Source organism: Nansenia antarctica, assembly GCF_963989245.1.
Source record: "Nansenia antarctica genome assembly, chromosome: 4".
Lineage (NCBI taxonomy): Eukaryota > Metazoa > Chordata > Actinopteri > Argentiniformes > Microstomatidae > Nansenia > Nansenia antarctica.
The window spans coordinates 15,125,095-15,149,233 of NC_137689.1; the positions used below are offsets into that span (position 1 = coordinate 15,125,095).

Below are 24,139 nucleotides of genomic sequence, written 5' to 3' on the forward strand. Positions count from 1 at the left end.
TTATTATTATTGTGGCAGGAACACTTTTCTTATATATATTTTTTTAAACTACAGAAACTATTTCAGAAAAATCAGAGACTGTGGATGTCGATGTTGACTTGACATAGAAAGACCCTGTGCTAAAAAGGTCAAATTCCATTTAGATTACTGACATAGCACCCTGACCTGTGATTTGTTATTTGAAATGTGGCAGCTCTAGCAAGTTTAGTGTAGTCTGCACTGTGGTCTGCCCCACTCAGTAACAATAACTTAAAAAAAGAAAAGTGTAGTCCATTATCTAGAGCACATGCTTAATTTCAAACAAGGATAATAACAAGGTTTCAATATGCCTTCTGTATGTGAATGAGAATTGAACTGTGAGCGTTTTATTTGCCCTCCACTATAGGTTGCTGGGATGAAGCTGGAAAAGACTCAATGGAAGGGCTTCATAGAGGCGATCAGTGTTCTGCAATTGGTACTGACTTTCCTCGTTTTAGGTGAGACCTCACACCTCATGTTTCTGTAACTAAGCCTTCTTTGTGCTTTTGTGAGTGCTAATTAATTACAACTGTTTTGTGTGCTGACTTGATGTTGGCATACAATACATCAGAGTGCATCCATTTATCAATAAATGACTGATCCCTATGCCTTTTATGCTTGTCCCATGAATTATGCTGAGTATCGGGCAGTGAACAAAGTATATTTTTCTTAGTCAGGCAGTATCACAGCATTCGTCACACATCATCCCCTCTATCTCAGGTGTGGCGTGTATTGTGTTGATGGTGTACCTTATGTTCACCTCTCTGTGGCCACTCCCTACTCTCTACTTCATATGGATGGTGAAGGAATGGCAAACGCCTGAACGAGGTAGACCTATTTACTATAATGTCATATTTAATGTTGCCCCAAATCCTACATTTTCCATGTGTCTAATCAGATACAATATTTTTATTATTGTTTTTTACAAATTATTATAAACCTATTGAAAACGTGATGGTTTGCAATACAATTTTAGTTCCGAATGAGATAATAATTCTGCAATGTTACATATCAGGGGGAAGGAGGACTGCATTTGTGAGAAACTGGAGAGTGTGGAAGCACTTAAGAGACTTCTTCCCAGTAAAGGTATGGTGATGACAAGGTTTTGTACAGAATATTTTTTTTTATTAATCATTAAAAAAAAAACATCCATGATGTACCCCTCTCTCCCTTACTTGGCTCAGTTGGTGAAGACAGCGGAGCTGAATCCAAACAAGAACTACCTCTTAGGGTGTCACCCACATGGGATCATGAGTCTTGGTGCCTTTGCCTGTTTTGGCACAGAGAGCTGTGGCTTTGCTGAGGCCTTCCCTGGGATGCGCTGCTGCCTCGCTGTACTGGCTGGCCTCTTCAGGTTACCTCTCTTCAGGGAATACCTCTTGAGTGCAGGTATGGCTACCTGTGTAGTCTAGCTCTCTGGAAGTTGTTGCTAATGTGTTGATGTTTTCAGCAAGGGAAATTAATGACGTTGTGATGGTTTCATTTGACAACTATTATCTCAGCCCTGTCTGGACTACAATACACTCTCTGTTCAACAAATGGATTCTTTATTCCTCTGATCAGGTCTTTATCCTGTCAGCAAGCCCAGTTTGGAATACCTCCTGTCTAGAAGTGGCAAAGGGAACGCAGTGGTGATTGTGATAGGGGGCGCTGCTGAGTCTCTGGCATCCTTTCCTGGGGTCAACACTGTGGTCATGAGGCAGAGAAAGGGCTTTGTCAGATTGGCCCTGGAGTTTGGGTGAGCAGAGCGTTCCAGTGAGGCTCTAAACACACAAGAAAGTAGTGTGAACCTGCAGTACCTGCAAAATGTGCATGCTAACTGCATATGTAGATTTATTAGATGTAGATACATAACAACAGTGTAATTTTCAGTCATGTCTGTTCTTCCTCAGGGCTGACTTGGTGCCGGTCTACTCGTTTGGGGAGAACGAGCTGTTTCGCCAGGTGGTCTTGGGCAGTGTGGGCCGGAAGTTGCAGAATCTGTTCAAAAAGATTGTGGGCTTTGCTCCCTGTCTGTTTGTGGGTGAACGCTGGCTGTTGCTGCCTTACAGAACTCCAGTCACCATTATCGGTTAGTGAATGATATGCGTTGCTTAATTTACTGTGTTTGCACTGTAAAAATGCTTGTGTTGTCTTAACAGGCCAGAGTTACCATCTGTGAATGGGGTGTGTAGCTTTTTGGTTATACAGAAGTAGTAGTGCTGTTGTTTTGGCTAAAGAAGTGACTTAAATAGTAACTTCAAAGAGTGATTGTCACTTGGTAGCATTCTTCAGTCCATAAGGCAGCTGTGTCTCATTTGTAGAATGTCCTCATTTGTAGAATGCCTTCCTTTAACCCTTTAACATACAGCTGCAGTAGCTGCCACATTCTTTGAACCTCACCCATAGTTTGTTTGCTCTGAATCCCCTCCCTCCAGTGGGTAGTCCTATCCCAGTGCCAAAGCGGGTTTCCCCCCCTGAGGAGGAGGTGGACCACTACCATGGCCTCTACATGGAGGCCCTGGACAAGCTCTTCCATGAACACAAGACCAGCTGTGGACTCTCAGACACTCATGAGCTTCGAATCATATAGACCCTACCGCGAGTCCCACAAGGAATATGTGAATGGCTGAATTTGTCACACTGTCCTGTGTGTTTCAAATTCTATACATCTTCAGTGGAACTTCTTGAATGAACACACACAACTCAGGTTCTGATCCAGTGATGTAATTTCTCATAATCACTGGAATCACCAAGTTGCCTTAGACTGTATTTAAGAATGACTACTTGATACTGAGTACATATAAAACACACATAGGACGTCTGCAACGCGTGAACCTCAGCTGCGTGTGTCAGTTTCATTTCGGATGACACAGTAACATTGTGATTCTGACACTTCTACAGCTACCCCACAGGTGTTAGCTTTCATGTGATACCAAGATCATTATGAAGGCCCTTGTGATTGTGGAGATATTCTATAGTCATTGTGGGCATTAGTCATTTCGAGCAGAAAACTGGGAAATAGGATGGGTATAAACAGGTTACGGTGCATTTGTCCATTTTGTGTATTCTTCCACATTTACTGCATCTCCCCCTCTCTTTTGACATTTCATAATGGAGAGTTTTTTTTTAAATTCTGTGCATGAACCAAGGTAATGGTCTCTAACATTACAGTAGGGACAGTAAGGCTTAGGCTTATTAACATCTACCTTTTCTTTGGTGTAGGCTCGTGGTGTGCTATCTATCCATCCAAATCCATCTCTATACTGCAAGGCAAGGCAAGTTTATTTGTATAGCACATAGGGGCAATTCAAAGTGCTTTACATACAGCATTAAAAAGAGGAGAAAAAGAGAAATCAAGAGGAGAAAAGTAAACATTAATTAAAAAATAAAAGGATATATAAAAGGATATATATATAACATATATAAACATTTAATAAGATAATGAATAAGATAATAAAATGAATTTTAAAAAATGAATAAAAAGACATGGATGAAAGTGTTAGTGTTTAATCATAACTGTTACAAAACATGAAGGTTTTTAGCTTACATTTAAATAGTGTTTGGGCCTGTTTGATTTCTTAAAGGAGTTTTTTCCAGGAGCACGCGGCAGAGTGACTAAAGAGTGTTTTGTTTTCACTCTTGGAATGATTAGCTGATTAGTCTCAGCTGACCGTAGGGGCTTTGCTGGAATATAGAGAGGGAGGAGATTTGATATGTATTTTGGTCCAAGACCATTTTGTAATTTGTATACAATTAGGAGTACTTTTAATTCAATTCTCTGAGAGACTGGTAGCCAGTGTAGAGATCTCAGGATTGGTGTAATGTGTTCAAACTTTCCTCAAGAATGCTGCCTTAGAGATCACTCAACTGAGAAGCATGGCTGCTCCTGGAATGCCTACTAATTTGAGAGCTTCTAGATCGTTAAGAGGCTGACTTGTCCTGTAAGAACTATGTGAGCCATGGGATCGGGTGAATACCTTCTGCTGTGGCATATGAATCCCTTAATAAACAGGCGGCCGCCTATCTCGTTTAGGTCTAGCCCCTGGGTCATGGCTAATTGGCTATGTGAGTAAACTATGTTTATCTAATACTTCACAAGATACTGATGGCAAAGGGATTTGATACTCTCTGAGGTAGGCAATAATGGCTCAGGTGAAAGGCTAGGTTCTGGTTGGTGAGTAGGTGGCCAGGTGATGTTTGAGACAATTCTGGGGAGGCCTCGTCCATGTTAGGCTGGGTTGAGTCTATTACACCTTGGGATCCATCCATATACGAAGGAGCCTGACCTTCATTAGTGGGCTCATCAATATGCTTAATGCCGTCAGTCTCTGAATCAGCAATTTTAGGTCACTGTGTGGAGTCAGAGTGTGGCTCAGTATCCGGCTTGAAGGGCCATTTGTTCTGGATTTAAGGTTCTAACTGGAGCCACAACCCACCAGGAAAAAAAGGTTGCAATTACTTGTCCAGTTTATTTATGGATATTCTTTGCCATGATGATTGCCATGGTTCTAAACGAATATAAACACAAGTTACAATATTAGCCCAAACAACAAAAATCATAAATCCAGCCTTTAAATCATATCAATAGGCTAGGTGCACGATCTCACTACTTCCTGAAAGGCAACTGGTATGAACATATCCTGTCTCACTCTATTGGTTTAATTGATTAATCAGCTGTGCGGTAAACCGTTGGAACACACAGTGCACAGCTGATTAATCAATTAAACCAATAGAGTGAGACAGGATATGTTCATACCAGTTGCCTTTCAGGAAGTAGTGAGATCGTGCACCTAGCCTATTCTTAAGCAAACAAATCATCCAATCAATAGAAAGAAACTTCGACTTACATTGAAGGTTATACAAAAGACAAATGGCAAACACCTACAAAACTGAATCAGGTGCAGGCTAGGCTTCTAGTAGGCTACTACCACAAGCACACTGAACCACCACTTGGTGTCTCCCTGTGGAGATGAAGGGAAATAATACTGAATCTGTTCTGAGTTTGAAAACAGAAAAACAGAACGCTGCACTCTATCGCTGAATAAAATATTATTGAATATATCGTACTTGTTTGTGGTGTTGTTCTTTATTGTGGAAAGTTAAAATGAAGTTAAAATCTCGACACCGGTGGTATTCCGTGTGTCGGCCAGCATAATGCAGCCGCACGCTTTCCCTTCAAGTCGCCTGTACTTGCAACTACATTTTAACAGATTTGTAGAAGATTTTGTCAAGTCTATCGCATAAATTCTTTTTTTTTTTCCTGCAATTATCAAAACAGTCATCTAATTGTAAATAGACTATCTCAAATGTATTGGACACTGTAATGTTTATCTTTTACAGTGATTGCGCGCTCCTTAGTGTGTCAAAGTGTTGAGGGAGTGGAATGCGATCGATATCTGCTGCATATTCCACTTGAACGGATCAAAGTGCGCACCGAACATCAAAGCGCTAGTAGTAGGCTTCGCATCCTATCAGCGTTCTCTGAGCTCCAACAGTGCTACCCCGCCCAACTACTTCCGGTCATTGTAAACGTACATTATTCACAATAAAAGCGTCCACGTTAAACTTGTTTAAGCATTTATAAATATTAAATGGATAACGGAACCACACATTATATGTAACTATATCTGGGAATAAACATGTAATACTCTCAATGTACTATTTTTGTTTTTAAGGGTTTGTAATTCTAATATCCGAATTACCCTGATGAAAAACTGCTGTTCTACATAGCACTAGAAGGCTGAGTGCAGTGGTAGTAACACATGTTTGGCACTCGCATCGCATCGTTTAGACTCAAACTCATCTGATCCATATTCAAGTGTGTACCAGAGATTAATTTAAATCTTAATCTTTAAATATTTCTGTACAGTCCAGTACATTTTAAAGATCCAAAATACCTTTTCCTAAATTGTATATACTTTATGTTGGGTAATTTGTGGGGGAAAATGAGAAAATATTGTGATCCTATCATTTTCCATTAATGTCTTAACTCGCTCTTTTATTTTGAAGCCGCGAAAACGGCGAAAAGCGATAACGGAAGTCTTAATTGAGCTAGATGGGGCTAGTTAGAGTAACAAGTTCAACCAAAAACGGGTGCGCTTCTCGTGAGCTTGCACTGAAAACGACTTGAACAACTTAAACAAATCTTCAAATAAAAAAAGGTAACCAACTCCTCTTTCTATGGAATGAAAGTACATTTAACCGTGACATATAGTCCATTATAATATTTGTTAAATATTTTGTTTGAAATGGCTATAAAATCAACGTTGCCCTGCGTTGTTGGATTGATAAACTACAAGGGAATAGTTTTTTTAATTTACAGCCGCCTGTGCTTAAAAGGCCATGTCAAATTCCATTTAGATTAATGACGCAGCATCACCGCCTGTGATTTGTCATTCTGGGCCCAGTTGTTGAAAATGTTTAATCTGGATCACAATGATCCCGATTCTTTTTTGCTATGGAGGCTGAGATCGAGCTGGCTGATTTCCCCTACGACTCAAAATCAACCAGATAGATCTGATCCTGGATAGCAAAAAAGAATCAGGCTAATTTTGATCTAGATTAGATGAAAAGTTTTGAACAACCGGGCCCTGAGATTTGCCAGCTCTAGCAAGTTGTGTAGTCTATTATTCCCAACCCTCTCCTCGGGGCACCCCAGCCGCACCACATATTTGATCTGATCCACCACCAGCACACCTGATTCAACTAATCAAGTACAAAGCGTCTGTACTTGATTAGTTGAATCAGGTGTGCTGGTGGTGGAACTGGTCAAATATGTGGAGCGGCTGGGGTGCCCCGAGGAGAGGGTTGGGAAACAATTGCGCAATTTCAAACAAGGATTATAACAAGGACCTCAATTGACCTTCTGTAGGTGAATGATAATTGAGCTGATATTGTATCTTTGCCCTGTAGGTTGCTGGTATGAAGCAGGAAAAGACTCAATGGAAGGAGTTCATAGAGAGCATCAGTGTTCTGCAATGGGTACTCTCCTTCCTCCTTTTAGGTGAGACCTCACACGTTATGTTTCTTTAACTTTACCTTCTTTCCGTCTCTGTGGATTTTTGTGTCTATTAATTACAAGTATGTTTTGACTGTTGATTGGCACCTTTCATCATTCTGACAGTCCTAGTAGACTTGATTTTGGCCTATAATACACCAGAGTGCATTCATTTATCAATAAATGCTTTTCCTGTGAATCATGCGGGCAGTGAACAGAATGTAGCAGTGAACAGAGTGTATTTCCTTCCTCAGTTAGTGTCACACCACTAACATTCCATTTGCATCTCCACACATCATCCCCTCTATCTCAGGTGTGGCGTGTACTGTGTTGATGGTGTACCTTATGTTCACCTCTCTGTGGCCACTCCCTACTCTCTACTTCATATGGATGGTGAAGGACTGGCATACACCTGAACAAGGTAGGCTTATTTACCAAAATGTAACATTAAATGTAAATCCTAAATTGTCTAATGTTTAGTCAGGTTGATTATTTTTACCCACAAACAAGACAAATTATTATTAGCCTTGTGGTAGCTTGAGAAGAAACCAATGCCGAAACGTGTTATGCTCAATAATCTCTACTTCAGAAATAATAAAAGGTAAAACATCTACAGAGGCATGAGCTCACCAGTGCAGTATCCACTTGGCATCAGGGTTATCACAAGAACACTTTTTAAACCATTTTTATTTGTAATGTATTATGTAGTATTGTGTGGCTGTAATTTGTTATGCTGCTTTCTTGGCCAGATCTCTTTTGTAAAAGAGATTTTTAATCTCAATGAGACTTAACCTGGCTAAATAAAAGTTAAATAAATGAAAAAAAATAAAAACACTGACCAGACGTAGCAGTGGCGTAGCGGACGGGCCCGCAAGCGACGCACCGCGGGAGGGCCCCGGTCACTAGGGGGGCCCCCTAACATTGGATACAAACTTTTTTTTTTATATAAAAAAAAAAAAAATAAACCAAAGAAAATTCGAATGCGTGAAAATGTCTTTTTTTTTCTTTTTTCGATGCCCCAGCCCGCTGTTTAATGTGGCCCGGGTAAGCATGCTTACCAGCCAATCAGTAGTTCGTTCATTCCGATAAGAGCTACTGATTGGCTCTTATCACTTTCAAGTTCACTTAACATTTCACCTTATTTTCTCTCGCCCGGCAGAATAGCTTATGCTAGCTAGCTCAAACGATCTAAATAATAATAATCAATAAGGATAACTTGCTTGATTTTGTGAATATGGACATTACTGTCAGCGACCTAAAGAGATTTCGTAGACTGGACTGGACTGGAAAAACACAACTACTGGCTAGAGGCCGCCCGAAGCCACCGCTCACCGATCTTCACACCCAGAAAGGGAGAGTCGCTAGGGGCTACAGAAAGCCTGGTATGAGCGGTTTATATGATTTATATGATTCGCGAGGCTGGTGGCGATCTGTGCTTGTCAAGTGCCTGTGTGACACAAGTGTGAAAAGAAAGTGTGTTGTGAGTTTACTATGGAGGATGGAAACGGTGTGTGTCTGTGTTGTGCGTGTGTGCGTTTGCGATGTTGAAACTGGACTTTTAGATTTCAGCAGGCTGGCTACTTGAAAAGATCTTGGTTCAAAAAAGATTGAACAATGAGCACCCCTGATATAGTCGAAACTGGCAACTTTTTGTTTTGTTTTTGGTAATCTGATCACAAAGTGACCCTACAGTTTATTAGCGGGTTCTAGGGCATCAATATTGCATTTCCTTGAAACTGCGTTCACTGATGTATGTGTAATTATGTGTATTTCTATATCTTATGCTTACCCAATCTAAAAGCTCGCGGCACGTGCCTGGTGCACACCACACTTTGTTAAAATAAATAAAGCTTGTACTTTTGTACTTATAATACATTCTACTGATGTAGTCTACCATTTGGTTTTAGTTATAGGCTATTGCTCTCACTTGTTTGTACCTTTTGCTAAGTCAAGCATTTAGAATGTAGATTCGCATATTGCGAAATTTCGCAACGTCAATAACGCATCGGACTCTAAAAAACGCAAACAAATGTTTACCTCCGTTGCGAAAGGGCCCCCGCCGCCACCTTTCGGGGGGGCCTCGGGATTTTGCGGTACGCCACTGCGTAAGGGAGGTGTCAATATGAATATTGTACACACTATAACCCCCCACTTAGATTAGAAATCTCCTATAATGAAAAGAACAGTTAGAATACAACACTTATTTTGTTTTAAACACAGTGAGCTAGTGCTAGTGTAGGCCGATAAGAAAGAACAAATAAAATCATTAACCCATCACAACTTGGTTAGGCTTTTTTTTTTTTGCATTTCTGCTTTTTTGGGATGGAGACAGTAGATATTGACAGGAAGGAATGGGTGACAGTGAGAGGAAGGATGACATGACGATGGAAAGATATGTAGAGGGTCAGAATTGAACCAGGAATCTTGTGATGATAAGGTATGAGCATTAGTGTGCTATGCCACTGAGCACCCCAAGGGTAGCCATATTAACACAATCTCACAATGACCCCCTAAACATTCAGTTTGGCAGGAAGCTTATGACCCGCACAGTACTGTTAAGGCCAATGCACACGGCGTGCGATTTTGTCGCACGACAACATTCGATTCTCAATTCACATCACCGAAGTGTGTGGGTGTGAATGGAGAATCGAATGTTGTCGTGCGACAATATCGCATCGTACGCCGTGTGCATTGTCTCATTCAAAACAATGGAATCGAATTCGCGGTGCGACAAAATCGCACGGCGTGTGCCTTGGGCTTTAGTGCTTGAGTAGACACTACTGGTGATGCATGACCCAGAGTAGCTGGGTTAGTGGACATGAGTCACTGCATTTCGTTATCTGGTACTTGTACTATGACAATAAAGTTGAATGTAATCTAAAATCTAATCTAATGAGAGGGGTGTGGGTGTGTATGCATGTTCATCACCTTCTCTTGGCCCAGAGTCCACTGACTCTCTCAGTCCATCAGACATAATCTCTGGCTGTGTTTCCCCAGCAGCGTGTCCTTTAGCTGTGTGCTCTGGGAAACTGGGAGTCTCAGAGCCTGAGTCGTGGCGCAGGTGAAGATGATCCTGGTGTCTGCGGAACACTTGTTCATCAGTCAGTTTGACTACATATGAGACAGGAACACTTTGGTTCAGGATAGTTCCAGGCAGCCAGCACAGAATGCTACCACTTGAAGTTCCTCACATAGCACAATCATTTGGTCCAAAATGTCTCTCTCTCTCGCATGATGGTCATGTCTCCTTCAGTTTCTCCTGTTTCTGTCCCACTCTCTCCTTGACATTTGGGCATAGTAGATCCAGGCGTAATTTAGGCTTGCATCATCTCCGCAGGTGTGAGTCCTGTGGTTGTTTGTGGTGTGATGCGGTACTGAAACAGGAAGCGTGAGAGCTTGATACTCAATGTCTCACCTGTCATTTTTTTCAGGCCCTTTTTTACTGACTGCACAGCTCGTTCTGCCGAGCCATTACATGCAGGGTGAAAGGGAGCAGTGCGTACATGGCGTATGTCATTCTCACTGAAGATCTCGTCTGTGAAGGTTGCCTCGTTGTTTGAAACAGTGATGTCAGACCCATGAAGGGTCAGGCTGCAAAATCCATGTTTAGCTTTGACGAGGGATGGGTCAGGCCACTCCCATGATTATTATTATCATGATTATCCCATGATAAGGAAGCAGAAGGTGCCATCTTCTGATTGATCTGACACCGTGAGCAGGACTTTACCTTGTTCTCGAGTCCATGGTCCATGTTTGGCCACCATACATACAGTATGACCTGGCAAGGCTCTTCATCCGGGAGGCACCCGGGTAAGCCTCATGAACGTCCTCCATGACTTGTGAACGACTAAGGCACGGGACGACCACCCTGGACCCCCACAGAATGCAGCCATCCTGCACACTTTGCATTTTGCATGTATGTATGGTCTCAGTTCATTATCCCCTACCACTATCGCTATCTATCACTACCGCTATCCCTGCATGAGGAATCTCTTTACCTGGGACAGGATAGGGTCCCGGTCCGTCCACTGCCTGATCTGCGTTTGCATTGTCTTTAGCAGCTTTGTATACAATAGTATACTGGTAGGCTGACAGTCTGAGAGCCCAGAACTGTATCCTCGCTGAGGCCATGGAAGGGATGCATTTGGATTCACTGAAAAGACTCATCAGGGGCTGATGGTCTGTGCATATTGTGAATGAGCGACCGTATAGGTACTGATGAAAACACTTTACAGCAAAGATGATTGCCAGACCCTCCTTGTCTAACTGTGAATATTCCTTGTCTAACTGTGAATATTCCTCACTCCAGTCAGCGTGCGTGATGCAAAACCAATCACTCTGCTCTCCACTGCCATTGCTCATGTAACTGCCTAGATAACTAACTTACTTTTCTGGCTAGCTAACAAAACAAAACTCACGTGTGCATGTCAAAAATATATTTTTTGATGACATGATTGTTTGCAATACAAATTTAGTTCAGAATGAAAATAATTCTGCACTGTCACCATCAGGGGGCAGGAAAACTCCATTTGTGAGAACCTGGAGAGTGTGGGAGCACGTAAGAGACTTCTTCCCAGTAAAGGTATGATAATGACACAGTTTCATACAGAATAATTATTGTTTAAAAATCTGTTTCTAACTTCTAAAAAATCAACGATGTACCCCTCTCTCCTTTACTTGGCTCAGTTGGTGAAGACGGCAGAGTTGAATCCAAACAAGAACTACATCTTAGGGTGTCACCCACATGGGATCATCAGTCTTGGTGCCTGTGCCTGTTTTAGCACAGCGAGCTGTGGCTTTGCTGAGGCCTTCCCTGGGATGCGCTCCCGCCTAGCTGTACTGGCTGGCCTGTTCAAGATGCCTGTTTTCAGGGAATACGTCATGAGTGCAGGTATGGGCTACCTGTGTAATTTAGCTCTTTGGAAGTTGTTGCTAATGAGTTGATGTTTTCAGCGAGGGAAATTAATGATGTTGATTAATTAATTATGTGATGGTTTAATTTCACAACTAGTATCTCAGCCCTGACTGGACTACAATACCCTCTCTGTTCTCTGTTCAGGTATTCATCCCGTCAGTAAGCCCAGTTTGGAATACCTCCTGTCTAGAAGTGGCAAAGGGAACGCAGTGGTGATTATAACAGGGGGCGCTGCTGAGTCTCTGGCATCCTTTCCTGGGGTCAACACTGTGGTCATGAGGAAGAGAAAGGGCTTTGTCAGATTGGCCCTGGAGTATGGGTGAGCAGAGCGTTCCAGTGAGAGGCGCGAAACACACAAGAAAGTAGTGTTAACCTGCAGTAGTTTGTGCATGCTTCCTGCATATGTACATTTATTAGATGTAGATACATAATACAGTGTCATTTTCAATCATGTCTGTTCTTCCTCAGGGCTGACTTGGTGCCGGTCTACTCGTTTGGGGAGAACGAGCTGTTCCGCCAGGTGGTCTTCTCAGAGGGCAGTGTGGGCCGGAAGTTGCAGAATTTGTTCCAAAAGATCATCGGCTTTGCTCCCTGTCTGTTTCTGGGTGAACGCTGGCTATTTCTGCCTTACAGAATTCCAGTCACCGTTGTCGGTTAGTGAATGATATGCTTTGCTCAATTTACTGTGCTTGCACTGTAAAAATGCAGTGTTTTAACAGACCACAGGTGAATGGGGTGTGTACCTTTTTCTGTTATATAGAAGTAGTGGTGCTGCAATTCTGGCTGAAGACGTGATTTAGATAGTAACTTCAATGAATGATTGTCACTTGGTGGCATACTTCATTTCATAAGGCAGCGCAGTTTGTTATGTTCTCAATTGTAGACTGTGCTATTAACCCTTTGAAAATGTGCAGCACAGAAAAGTACAGCAGAAGTAGCTGCCACATTCTTTGAACCTCACCCATAGTTTGTTTGCTCTGAATCCCCTCCCTCCAGTGGGTAGTCCTATCCCAGTGCCAAAGCGGGTTTCCCCCCCTGAGGAGGAGGTGGACCACTACCATGGCCTCTACATGGAGGCCCTGGACAAGCTCTTCCATGAACACAAGACCAGCTGTGGACTCTCAGACACTCATGAGCTCAAAATCATATAAACCCCATTGCTCCCAAGTCCCACAATGAAAATGGGAATGACTCAAATGAACTGTCCCACTGCCCTGTGTTTCAAATTCTATAAACCTTCAGATCATAATCACTGGAATCACCAAGTTGCCTTGATACTGAGTACATACAAGGGAACACTTCATGTGCAATTACATCCTTATTCAATAATCATTCAACCATGAATCTGTTGTACCCAAATCCATGTATGTATTCGATGTAAACATTGTTTTTGTTATTCAGGGATATCAAATCATTAGTACAACAAATGTTCCCACAAGGTAGTGTTGTAGAACTGCTTAGCATTGTACAGTGAATAATATATAGACGTTCTGCTGATATATTGCAATACATAGACTTAAACACTGGATTTGGCCTAGGTCAGTGTTAAAAGTTCCATTGGTAAAACTTACTATTAAGGTACATAATGAATGGTTTGTAAAGCATTCATAATCAGCTTAAAGACTTAACTGTCACATGAACTAGTAAGTTTGGACATTGTTGGGCTGTTTTAAGACAATGATATACATAGGCCTCTTGAGACCTACTCATCTTTGTTTGGATCTGGTTTGTGAGACCACCTCTGTTTATTCCATTGGATATAGAGGTTGGGGGCTTACTGTGTTAATCTTCCAGCCAGAGAATCTTAAGCACAGGTTTGCACACTAAGGGGCAGACGACTATTCTGGTCACCTTTTTGTACATCACATGCAAGAGACCCCTTACATATTGCTGGGGCAATAACACTAGACCCACTCAGCCAATGCGTTGGCGGTGCTCTGAAGGGACTCATACAGCACACACAGACACTGTACAAAGAAACATTCTTCAATTGACAACAGGGTATCAGCCCAAGAAATTGAATGAAGCATTCATTCTCAAGTAACTCTGTCAAACAGTCCACTTCAGACACCTGTGAAAGAAGTCAGTGTTTAGGATTTGGCAGTGTTAAGGATTTTGATGAAATCACTTAATGTCCAATGAAAATAAATTCTTACGTTGTTATTATTAGTTATCTTATCATAAAACCCACTTGTGATAAATGTTTGGAGTACTTACTTAATAATGACTACTCATTACTTGATCAACCAAATCGAGCCAAGCGGTCTCCACTCTGCGCTGCCGTACCTGGTCTCATGATGTGTGCCCACTGCCCAGGCAGTGGACGCAGCAGTAGCGAGCCTCACAGGAAACGCAGGTGTAGTGAGATAGGAAGCCACACACACAGTGCAGAAGTGACGCTGAGGAAGATTGGAAGGTTCTGCACAAGCAGTCAGGTAATTGGTCCCTCAGTCGCATTCAGGTCCTGCAGAATGATGGAACCAGCTATAGCTGTACACAGCTATAACCACATGCAGGACAAGACCACCCAGCTATCAATCACATCCCTTGCAGCAGGCCTCAGGATGAACAAGGAAAACTGATGAGGATTAACACCCCGAACACCACCCCCATCATCATAGACGACAGACCCATCAGAGAAGTCGACTCCTTCACCTACCTTGGCAGCGTCATTGACAAGCAGGGTGGCACAGACAGTGATGTCACTGCTAGGGTAGGCAAAGCCAGAGCAGCCTTTATCATCCTGAAGAACATCTGGGCCTCAAGGGAAATAGCTACTCCAACGAAGGTGCGCATCTTTAACTCTAATGTCAAAAGGGCTTTAGTTTCATGGACATCATGGTTTACAATCAAATCAAATTTTATTTGTATAGCGCATTTCTTACAAGATGCAACTCAATGCGCTTCACATAATGAACATTCTCAGTCAATCAATCAATCAATCAATACTGACAGAGCCGCAAGCAGGCAAAAGTAAAATGTGTTTTTTTTGTTCCCCAAAATACCCTCATCTATTGCACTATTTTCGTTTGAGTTTTGCACATTTTTATTTTGTATATAACATATATATATATTATGCAAATAAGCTATTTGAGACAGTCCTGAGGGATATGTGATGTCTTGTTTACCGATAGGCTATGTTTGTAGCCCCTTTATTTACACTGGCTGCAGTAAAGCACGTTAAAAAGCACTTTTTGTAGTGTCTGATTTAGCAAAATGTTGGTCAATGATGTTCATTTATGTTCCAATAAGAAGTACATTCATATACTGCTTTGGAGTCAATTCTTAATGTAAACATTGATATGTTTAACAATGCTACATGTTATAGGGTTCCTTGAACCATTAGCATTAGTTCTGAGAATCTCTTCATATTCAAGGAAAATTGATATTGTAACTAAATCGAATCGGAATCGAATCGAATCGGGAGCTGTGAATCGGAATCGAATCGTTTTGGGAAATCAGTGGCGATACCCAGCCCTACATTAAACTATAGGATACAACACTGTAGTAGTTTATCAAATTTAGGCTGGGTTGCACCAACTTGGATTAAATTAATGCTGTTTTAGACTTAAGATAGGGTTAGTAAATCTAGGTTTAAACTGATTTATAATTAATCAGAGATGTTGTGTGCACATCTTAATTTTAACCCTGGATGAGTTAAACAATGGTTAAAATAGGATTAGTTATGTTCAGTGTCAGCCATGATGGATTCCAACAAAATGTAAACAATTTCACGATATAGGCTAAATAAATATGGCCCTAAATAAAGTTAACACTCGATCTTGTAAACTAGACACTTTTTGAACAAATCTCTCATGAACTCATGAAAAACTACTTTTTTTTTGCTTTTTTAAAACGGCATAGGCCTACTAGATAAAACTATGTTTGCCACTGAAGCTTTATGTAAGCTCGCTAGTTAACACCTAATCTAGCATTGCTATATTTTATGATTGAATCATTATTTAATTTTTTTATTATTATCATTTACTGCGTTGACTCACAATGACTAATGACTAACAAGTAAGTATAGGCTGTGATTACTATGAATAATGTTAGCAGGCTATAATCATTTCTGTCACCCCAAGTATCACTGCCCAAATGCATTAATTGCAGCAATCAAGTTATGACAAAATGTAATCAATGCATTAGGCTACTTTGTAGTATACCTCTCAGATGTTTATATTATAGAACAGTTTTTCTGTAGTAGCCTGTAATGTGCTATTAAATCTGTCGTCTCCAATGTGACTGGACCTCAAAAGAATCAGAGTACAGGTTGTTAGTCATTAGACAAGGTGTGGTCAGAGTGAAGGTGTGGTCAGAGTAGAGGTGTGGTCAGAGTGAAGGTGTGGTCAGAGTAGAGGTGTGGTCAGAGTGAAGGTGTGGTCAGGGTGAAGGTGTGGTCAGAGTAGAGGTGTGGTCAGAGTGAAGGTGTGGTCAGGGTGAAGGTGTGGTCAGAGTAGAGGTGTGGTCAGAGTGAAGGTGTGGTCAGGGTGAAGGTGTGGTCAGAGTAGAGGTGTGGTCAGAGTAAAGGTTGTTAGTCATTAGACAAGGTGTGGTCAGAGTGAAGGTGTGTAAAGGTGTGGTCAGAGTGAAGGTGTGGTCAGAGTAGAGGTGTGGTCAGAGTAGAGGTGTGGTGTGAGAGAAAATTATTATATGTAATAAGCTACATTTAAGAATCAAACATCATCTTAGGTTGAGTGTCTGCAGCAGGCTGTAGAAGATGATTTCCTGTTGTCACACAATAGAACCAGTTTCTCTACTTGAAGCTTGACATGGGCTAAGACAATAGACACATTTACATGATTACAAAGACCTGATTGCCCTACCATCTAGAGCAGTTTTGGACCTTTGTGTTGCCCCAGACCCAGTACTCTAAGACCAGACTAAACCAGTTTGTGGCTATTGTGTCCCCTTTTCACCTTTGTGTAACTAGGAGAAAGTGGGGGCCGGTTCCCCCCTAGCCTTCATCAGAATCATCTTCATCAATGTACAAGTCCACACCCATTGCTCATGATTGGTCTTAACCTCACCTGAGGGCGGACCCCTTACCTGAAGGTACCTGTTTGTATAAATACTGAGATGAAATGAATGATCTTTACTTTTACGAGGAACTTTCACTGTTAAGACCTGTCTGACGTGCTTGTAAACTTCCTCCTTCTGCAGAAGATTATTAAATATCTTTTCTTATACATCTTGAAACGAAACAGGCTGGCATTATTGAATAATTTACTCTAACAGTGGTCAGAGTAGAGGTGTGGTCAGAGTAGAGGTGTGGTCAGAGTAGAGGTGTGGTCAGAGTAGAGGTGAGGTCAGAGTACAGTTGTGGTCAGAGTAGAGGTGTGGTCACTGTAGGGCTGCAACTAACGATTATTTTGGTAGTCGACTAATCTGTCGATTATTTTTTCGGTTAGTCGTGTGGCCGCGGGCTCCAGTGCATGTTGTACCTCACCTTCTCAAGTCTGCACACCTGTGAATGTCACCCTGTTGTCCAGTCTCTCTGGCTTAACATACGTTCCCATTGCAAATTCAAATAATGACTCATGAAATATTTGAATTTGAACATTTATTTATAATAAATAAATTAAATAATACAAATGAAAGTGCAAATATAAACTTGGTAATGTGCAAAATGTTTTAAAATAAAATAACAACTCAAAGTTTTGCCTTGCCCTGCACCACGTTTCGGATGCGGCTGTTAATCCGGTCCAGGGGGAACATGGATCCGCACACTACCCTTCCATCTCCAACAGCTGTAGGGGGAGAAGATGGGGGGGGGTGAGAGGAAAGGAGGATGAGTTAATTCATTCATTCATTCATTCATTCATTAAAGCAGACAGACTTCTAGGTCTTTTGTTTGCTGTGTGTGAGTGAGAGAAAGTGCATGTGTGTGTGTGTCTTACTCTGATGATCTGCACGTTGTGGAGTTGTAACTCTTCAAAAACAAAGTGGCATTCAAGTCCAAAAAAGTTATTAAAAGAAAATAGTCCATTCTATTTGAAATCTTGCTCGGTCTGGAAGTCCAAAAATGACTCAAGAATAATGACGTTCAAGTCCAGAAAAATGAGAAAATATATAGTCCACCATCCTGGACATTTAACGTAAATACAAAGTTCAAATAAGGTCTCAAATGTAAATAAAACAACTTCTTCCAGTTCAAAATGACTCCCCCTTCACAAGTGCTTTAAATTGCAGTGCAGGAACGTGAGCATATCGACGTGCTCTGGGGTGAGGCTCGCTCTCTTCTTTGAGGCGATGTTCCCAGCTGCTGAGAAGAGACGCTCAGAGGGAGTAGAGGTAGCTGGAATACACAAAAATGATTTGGCTTGTGATGCAAGGGTCGGATACTTGGCCTCGTTCAACTTCCACCATGACAGGGGACTTTCTGACTTTGAGATGGCTTGTGCTCCGAAGTACATCAGCACTTCATTAATGATCGCTTGGTTGTGCGCCTCCTCTTCATTGGTCTCACCGTCACTGCTTGCTGAGTCTCCTCCAAGAAGTGAATCCAAAGCTGAGACTGTGGCATCCTTGTCAGCTGATGCCGCTGTGGCTTCTTCATTCTCACTGGTGCGCTGGTTATTCACCTCATTGGACTGTTGGGCCAGAGCTTGTACTTTATTCTGAACACTGAACCTCTCCCCTGGTGTGAGGAATTTCAGTTTTCGAAACCGTGGGTCAAGTGCGGCTGCAATTAGCTGTTTGCTTGGGTCATCTGTGACATTGACGTCTTCTGACCAGCGTGCAGTGATCTCCTCTGAAGCAGTCGCCTGGAACGCCTGAACAGCAGCTGTATCATAGACAGAGTTGGTGGACTTCAAAAGTCCTCTGACTAGAGCAGGCAGGGCAGAGACGGTCACATAGCTTTCACCACTCAAGTAGACAGTGGCACTTTCAAAGGCTTGGAGAGCTTTGGCCAGTTCTTCTAGGAGGGTCCACTGATCAGGTTTGAGGTCTAGATATTGCTTCCCTCTCTGTGTTACTTCCGAGTCCGACAGAGTCGCAGTCAGTGGCCATCTCTGTTCCAGCAGGCGAGTCACCATATAGTAGCTGCTGTTCCACCTGGTAGACACATCTTGGATAAGTTTGTGTTCCGGGGTCCCCATCTGTTTCTGCTTGGTTTTCAGCTTGCTTGAAGCCAGTTCGCTCCTTTTAAAGTGCTCGACGAGACACCTCGCTGCTCCTAGAGATTTACTAATCTGAGGGTGTTTCAGTGCACGATTGATAACCAACTGTAAAGTGTGGCCTGCACAGCGGAGGGACAACCATCCATGTTTTTCCTGCAAGATCTTTGCAGCCAGTACAACATTGGAGCCATTGTCATGAACAACCGCCACAATCTTGCTTGGAGGGAGCTCAAACCTTTCCACTGCCTCTTCAATCCATGCAGCAATGTTGGTTCCAGTGTGCCGTTCTTCCAGTGGCATGGTTGTGAGGCAGAAGTTGGTGATCTCCCAGTCGTCACTCATAAAGTGACAAGTGATGCCAAGATATGCCTCTGTCGCTACACTGGTCCAGGCATCAGTTGTCAGGGCTATCTTGTTCTTGGTTGCTTTAAGAGCATCTTTAACCTTACCAAAAGTAGCTTCATACTTTCCCTCCATGAGCTTGGTAAAGTAGGTTCTGGAAGGTAAGGTGTAACCTGGATGGAATGTGTTCACCATCTGCTTAAAGCCCTCATCTTCGACCATGGATATTGGTCTCATGTCATTGACCAGCATGTTGAGGACGCTCTCTGTGAGGACTTTAGCGACTTGAGGGGTGCATGAGCCTGTCTTAACCACAAACTCGTCCACTCGCCTTTGCTGCTTGTGCTTACTAGTTCTAAAACAGAAAGAACAAAACAGAAAGCTGTATTAATTATCATCACAAGTTGTAAGCTACAGTATCAGTTTTTTAGATAATGTACTGCCTAATTCCAATTAAACCAGTGAACTGAATATATCTTAAGTTACAACTTCATTATTGATGTGCTCCAACCCTCAGTCTAAAGCCGGATTTATGCTTCTGCGTCACTGCGTCACACATCTAACCTAACGTTACGCCAAGCTACAGCTGCTCACAGAGCTAGTTGATTGGCTAGCTAGCATTGCTGGCTAGACTACAGACAGCTCACGTTAGTAGGCTACGCTTGGCGCTGTTTATCTTACAGACAGCTCGCTGGTGGACTCAACATAATTGAAATAGCATTCACTTATCAAGCATCATTCATGATCATCCACCATGACTACCTGGTATTTTAATAGCGACCACCCCTCACTTCATTTCATCTCGCGTTCTCCTGGCTTCAACATGGAAAACCCCTGCTACAAAACGTTACATACAAGCGCCTCTGTCTGTCACACGCGTGCCACAGGGCAAATAAATTAATAGCACAAACGCTCATAGCATGTACAGCCCTGTCCATGAGACGTTGTTTTCCAACATGTAACAGTAAAGCTAACATAAACATTACGACCCTAACAATATAACGTTAGTAAAACTTACCCAGCTGATTCGTGCATGGCTCCCGGGTGCTTTCGTTTAAGATGCTCGTGCATCGCGGTGATGCTGCTGTGGAAAGCGAGTTTTACTTTACATATATTACATTTCACGGACGAGTGTGGTTTGTCGTCCGTAAAATATTCCCAGACTTTGCTGAGTCTTGGTCTCTTTCTCCGCTCATCTTCGCCGCCCTGCGATGCCGCCATGGGTCATACGCTCTCTCCTTCTTTCCTTCTTTGCCGTATGTAGTAGGCTACTAGAGCTGTAGACGTGACACTGCCCCCAGCAGTTCCTGTAGTGCATTGCAATTACAAATGAACAGCGCGGCTCTGTATTGAATGAATGAATGGTCTTTATTTATTATTATCGGCTCGTGTGTTTTTAATACGATTAGTCGACACAAACTCCACGTCGACGAATTGTTGTAATAGGCGGATGTCGACTAATCGTTGCAGCCCTAGGTCAGAGTAGAGGTGTGGTCAGAGTACAGGTGTGGTCAGAGTACAGGTGTGGTCAGAGTACAGGTGTGGTCAGAGTACAGGTGTGGTCAGAGTGAAGGTGTGGTCAGAGTGAAGGTGTGGTCAGAGTGAAGGTGTGGTCAGAGTGAAGGTGTGGTCAGAGTGAAGGTGTGGTCAGAGTACAGGTGTGGTCAGGGTAGAGGTGTGGTCAGAGTGAAGGTGTGGTCAGAGTGAAGGTGTGGTCAGAGTACAGGTGTGGTCAGAGTACAGGTGTGGTCAGAGTAGAGGTGTGGTCAGAGTGAAGGTGTGGTCAGAGTACAGGTGTGGTCAGAGTGAAGGTGTGGTCAGAGTAGAGGTGTGGTCAGAGTAGAGGTGTGGTCAGAGTGAAGGTGTGGTCAGAGTGAAGGTGTGGTCAGAGTGAAGGTGTGGTCAGAGTGAAGGTGTGGTCAGAGTGAAGGTGTGGTCAGAGTGAAGGTGTGGTCAGAGTGAAGGTGTGGTCAGAGTACAGGTGTGGTCAGAGTACAGGTGTGGTCAGAGTAGAGGTGTGGTCAGAGTGAAGGTGTGGTCAGAGTACAGGTGTGGTCAGAGTGAAGGTGTGGTCAGAGTAGAGGTGTGGTCAGAGTAGAGGTGTGGTCAGAGTGAAGGTGTGGTCAGAGTGAAGGTGTGGTCAGAGTGAAGGTGTGGTCAGAGTGAAGGTGTGGTCAGAGTGAAGGTGTGGTCAGAGTGAAGGTGTGGTCAGAGTGAAGGTGTGGGCAGAGTAGAGGTGTGGTCAGAGTACAGGTGTGGTCAGGGTAGAGGTGTGGTCAGGGTACAGGTGTGGTCAGAGTGAAGGTGTGGTCAGAGTACAGGTGTGGTCAGAGTACAGGTGTGGTCAGGGTAAAGGTGTGGTCAGGGTAGAGGTGTGGTCAGAGTAGAGGTGTGGTCAGGGTAGAGGTGTGGTCAGAGTACAGGTGTGGTCAGGGTAGAGGTGTGGTCAGAGTAGAGGTGTGGTCAGGGTAGAGGTGTGGTCAGAGTACAGGTGTAGTCAGAGTACAGGTGTGGTCAGAGTACAGGTGTGGTCAGAGTACAGGTGTGTAAAGGTGTGGTCACAGTGAAGGTGTGGCCAGGGGTGGGAATAGCCTAAAGGTTAGAGAGGCCGGCTAACAATCGGAAGGTCTCTGGTTCGATCCCCGACTGAGAGCATGTGAGCTGGTGATTGGAGGGTTGCTGGAATTTTTGCTCAAGGCACAGGCTCAGCCATAGTCAACACCCCTTGAGCAAGTAGGGGTTAAGTGCCTTGCTCGAGGGCACAACAGCAGTGGTAGGCACCTGAGATATGATGCATTGCTGGTGTCATATCTAAGGTGTCCACCCCTGCCGTTGTGCCCGTGAGCAACCCCTAATTGTTCAATCTATGTTCTTTTGTTTAGATAGCTGAGACATTGTGTCATTGTGCTGATTGGTTGTCAATAACTCCAATTACTGCTCTTCTGTATAATCCAGCTATTATCTTTCTCCTTGGTTCAAAATGAATGAATTCTGCAGACTGTGGACTTGTGAACTCCAAAAAGATCCCCATCTAACATTTCAAAACACCCTTTAGCATAAAAACTCAAAGCTACTAGGAACTGGAGAAGTGGTGACACAACTGAAATACACCCAACACCAGGGGAGGTTTACATTTCACTGTTAATCCATTTTTAGACTACGTTTACTGACTGGTGCAACACACTTGAATTTAATCTAGGTTTAAATGGAAATTAAACTGAGACTGCCAAAGGTTTAGATTTAACCAGGATTAATTGTAAACTACATTTAAAATAGGTTTAAAGTTCGGTGCAACAGGATTAGTACATAAACCTGGATTTAATCCAGTTTAAAAGTTAAACCATGTTGGTGCAACCCTGCCTTAGTCTGTCATATATGTATTTAAAGTGTATAAATAAATGTATCCATACTTAATTCAAATGTATGCATTATGTGCACAGGAGAGCCCTACAACAATGCTTAGCCTACTATGAGCTGCCTCTCAACAGAGCACTGACTGTCCAACACCAACAGAGCAGTGAATATAATACCAACATGAATACACAATATTATCAAGTATCCTAATAACAGAGCAGTGAATATAATACCAACAATACACAATATATCAAGTAGCCTAAGAACAGATATAGGCCTATATCAAGTAAGGTAAAAGATAGGCCTATATATCAAGTAGCCTAACAGTCAAACATAGAAATAAAACGGCCGTTAGCCACGTTAAAGCTCTTACCCAGCACACCTGCTAACTCCACCAAGCCTCTCGTAGTCTCCCCCATGTCTGACAAACATAAGTAGCCCCACAGTCTATTTTACTTAAGGCTGAATGTTATTGAAAAGTTTATTTTTTCATGACCGACTGAATAACTAAGCTAAGTTTGGAGTGAGGTCTGAGGAGAACAAGACACACGGCGAGAAGCGCAAGGCAGCTGCCTCTAATTGAAACCTGGGACACCGGAAACAGCTGGGAGGTGTGGTTGATGAATCCTACAGGTTCACACCTTAAATGACCGTCCTGATTGGATATCAATAATGATTGATAAACGATTAGAATCGACCGTTCATAGCCCCGCGGTGGCGCAGCGGTCTAAGCATCAGTCTCTGGTGCAAGCTGGGGACTGGGATCGAATCCCGGTCTCGCCAGACCCGGATATGGCCGGGGCCCACAGGGAGCGGCATATTGAGCGGCCGCTCCCAAGGGGGGTATAGGACTATTTCCGGACAAGGATCTGTCGCGCAACACCGCCCCCGGGGTGCCGGAATAACGGTGTTGGGCTCGAGGAGCCAGTCAGCTAGTCTGCCTGGCTCTCTCCTCTGGGGCTGCCGGCCACGGGGTCGTGCGGCGGATCCTACGCAATAGGCAGGGGATAATTGGATACTAGGTTGGGTTCAATTGGATACTAAATTGGGTGGAAAAAAAAAAGGGGATAAAATCTGATTTAAAAAAAATAAAATATTTTAAAAAAAAGAATCGGCCGTTCATGACTGCCACCTATTCACAGCCTTTGACATTGAATTGACCCAGGCTCAGTGTCCTCACAGCTTCGTATGCTAATATAATCTAATATAATACTTGTAATATATTAACATAACTTTATACATGCATGTTGTAAATGTATTCATAAATGGACAGCCTACTTTAAAGTTAGGCTATTACCTAGAGTTATTACATTTGACAGTTTGTTTGATGTGAAGAGGTGTAAGAGCAGCGATGGTTCAAAAATATTATCTTTTGGTTTCCGTAGACCTCCATGAGCTAAATAATGA

The 24,139-nt window shown here is 42.8% G+C and overlaps 3 protein-coding genes across 4 annotated transcripts; 2 read left to right on the forward strand and 1 right to left on the reverse strand.

The window, feature by feature from the left end:
- Positions 1–394: 394 nt before the first annotated feature.
- On the forward strand, positions 395–2,590 carry mogat3b (monoacylglycerol O-acyltransferase 3b; the record flags this gene model as incomplete). Of its 2 annotated transcripts, none has more annotated exons than XM_080529961.1 (7): positions 395–476; positions 739–846; positions 1,034–1,104; positions 1,203–1,407; positions 1,582–1,756; positions 1,911–2,093; positions 2,443–2,590. In XM_080529961.1, 7 exons carry the CDS (start codon positions 395–397, stop codon positions 2,588–2,590), a joined length of 972 nt encoding a protein of 323 aa, XP_080386087.1. The 2 variants fall into 2 exon arrangements, with proteins under 2 accessions (XP_080386087.1, XP_080386086.1); XM_080529960.1 differs by having other exon boundaries at positions 1,911–2,089; positions 2,436–2,590.
- Positions 2,591–6,072: 3,482 nt separating this feature from the next.
- Positions 6,073–14,163, forward strand: LOC308156584 (diacylglycerol O-acyltransferase 2-like). The gene is made up of 8 exons (XM_080529959.1): positions 6,073–6,161; positions 6,913–7,003; positions 7,311–7,418; positions 11,509–11,579; positions 11,684–11,888; positions 12,057–12,231; positions 12,381–12,565; positions 12,909–14,163. Exons 2-8 carry the CDS (start codon positions 6,922–6,924, stop codon positions 13,061–13,063), a joined length of 981 nt encoding a protein of 326 aa, XP_080386085.1. The 5' UTR covers positions 6,073–6,161; positions 6,913–6,921; the 3' UTR covers positions 13,064–14,163.
- A 3,919-nt stretch (positions 14,164–18,082) lies between these two features.
- LOC308155710 (E3 SUMO-protein ligase ZBED1-like) lies at positions 18,083–20,599 on the reverse strand (the record flags this gene model as incomplete). Its single annotated transcript, XM_080529084.1, has 2 exons — positions 18,083–19,733; positions 20,397–20,599. The coding sequence occupies 2 exons, from the start codon at positions 20,597–20,599 to the stop codon at positions 18,083–18,085; spliced, it is 1,854 nt and encodes a 617-aa protein (XP_080385210.1).
- Positions 20,600–24,139: the final 3,540 nt, after the last annotated feature.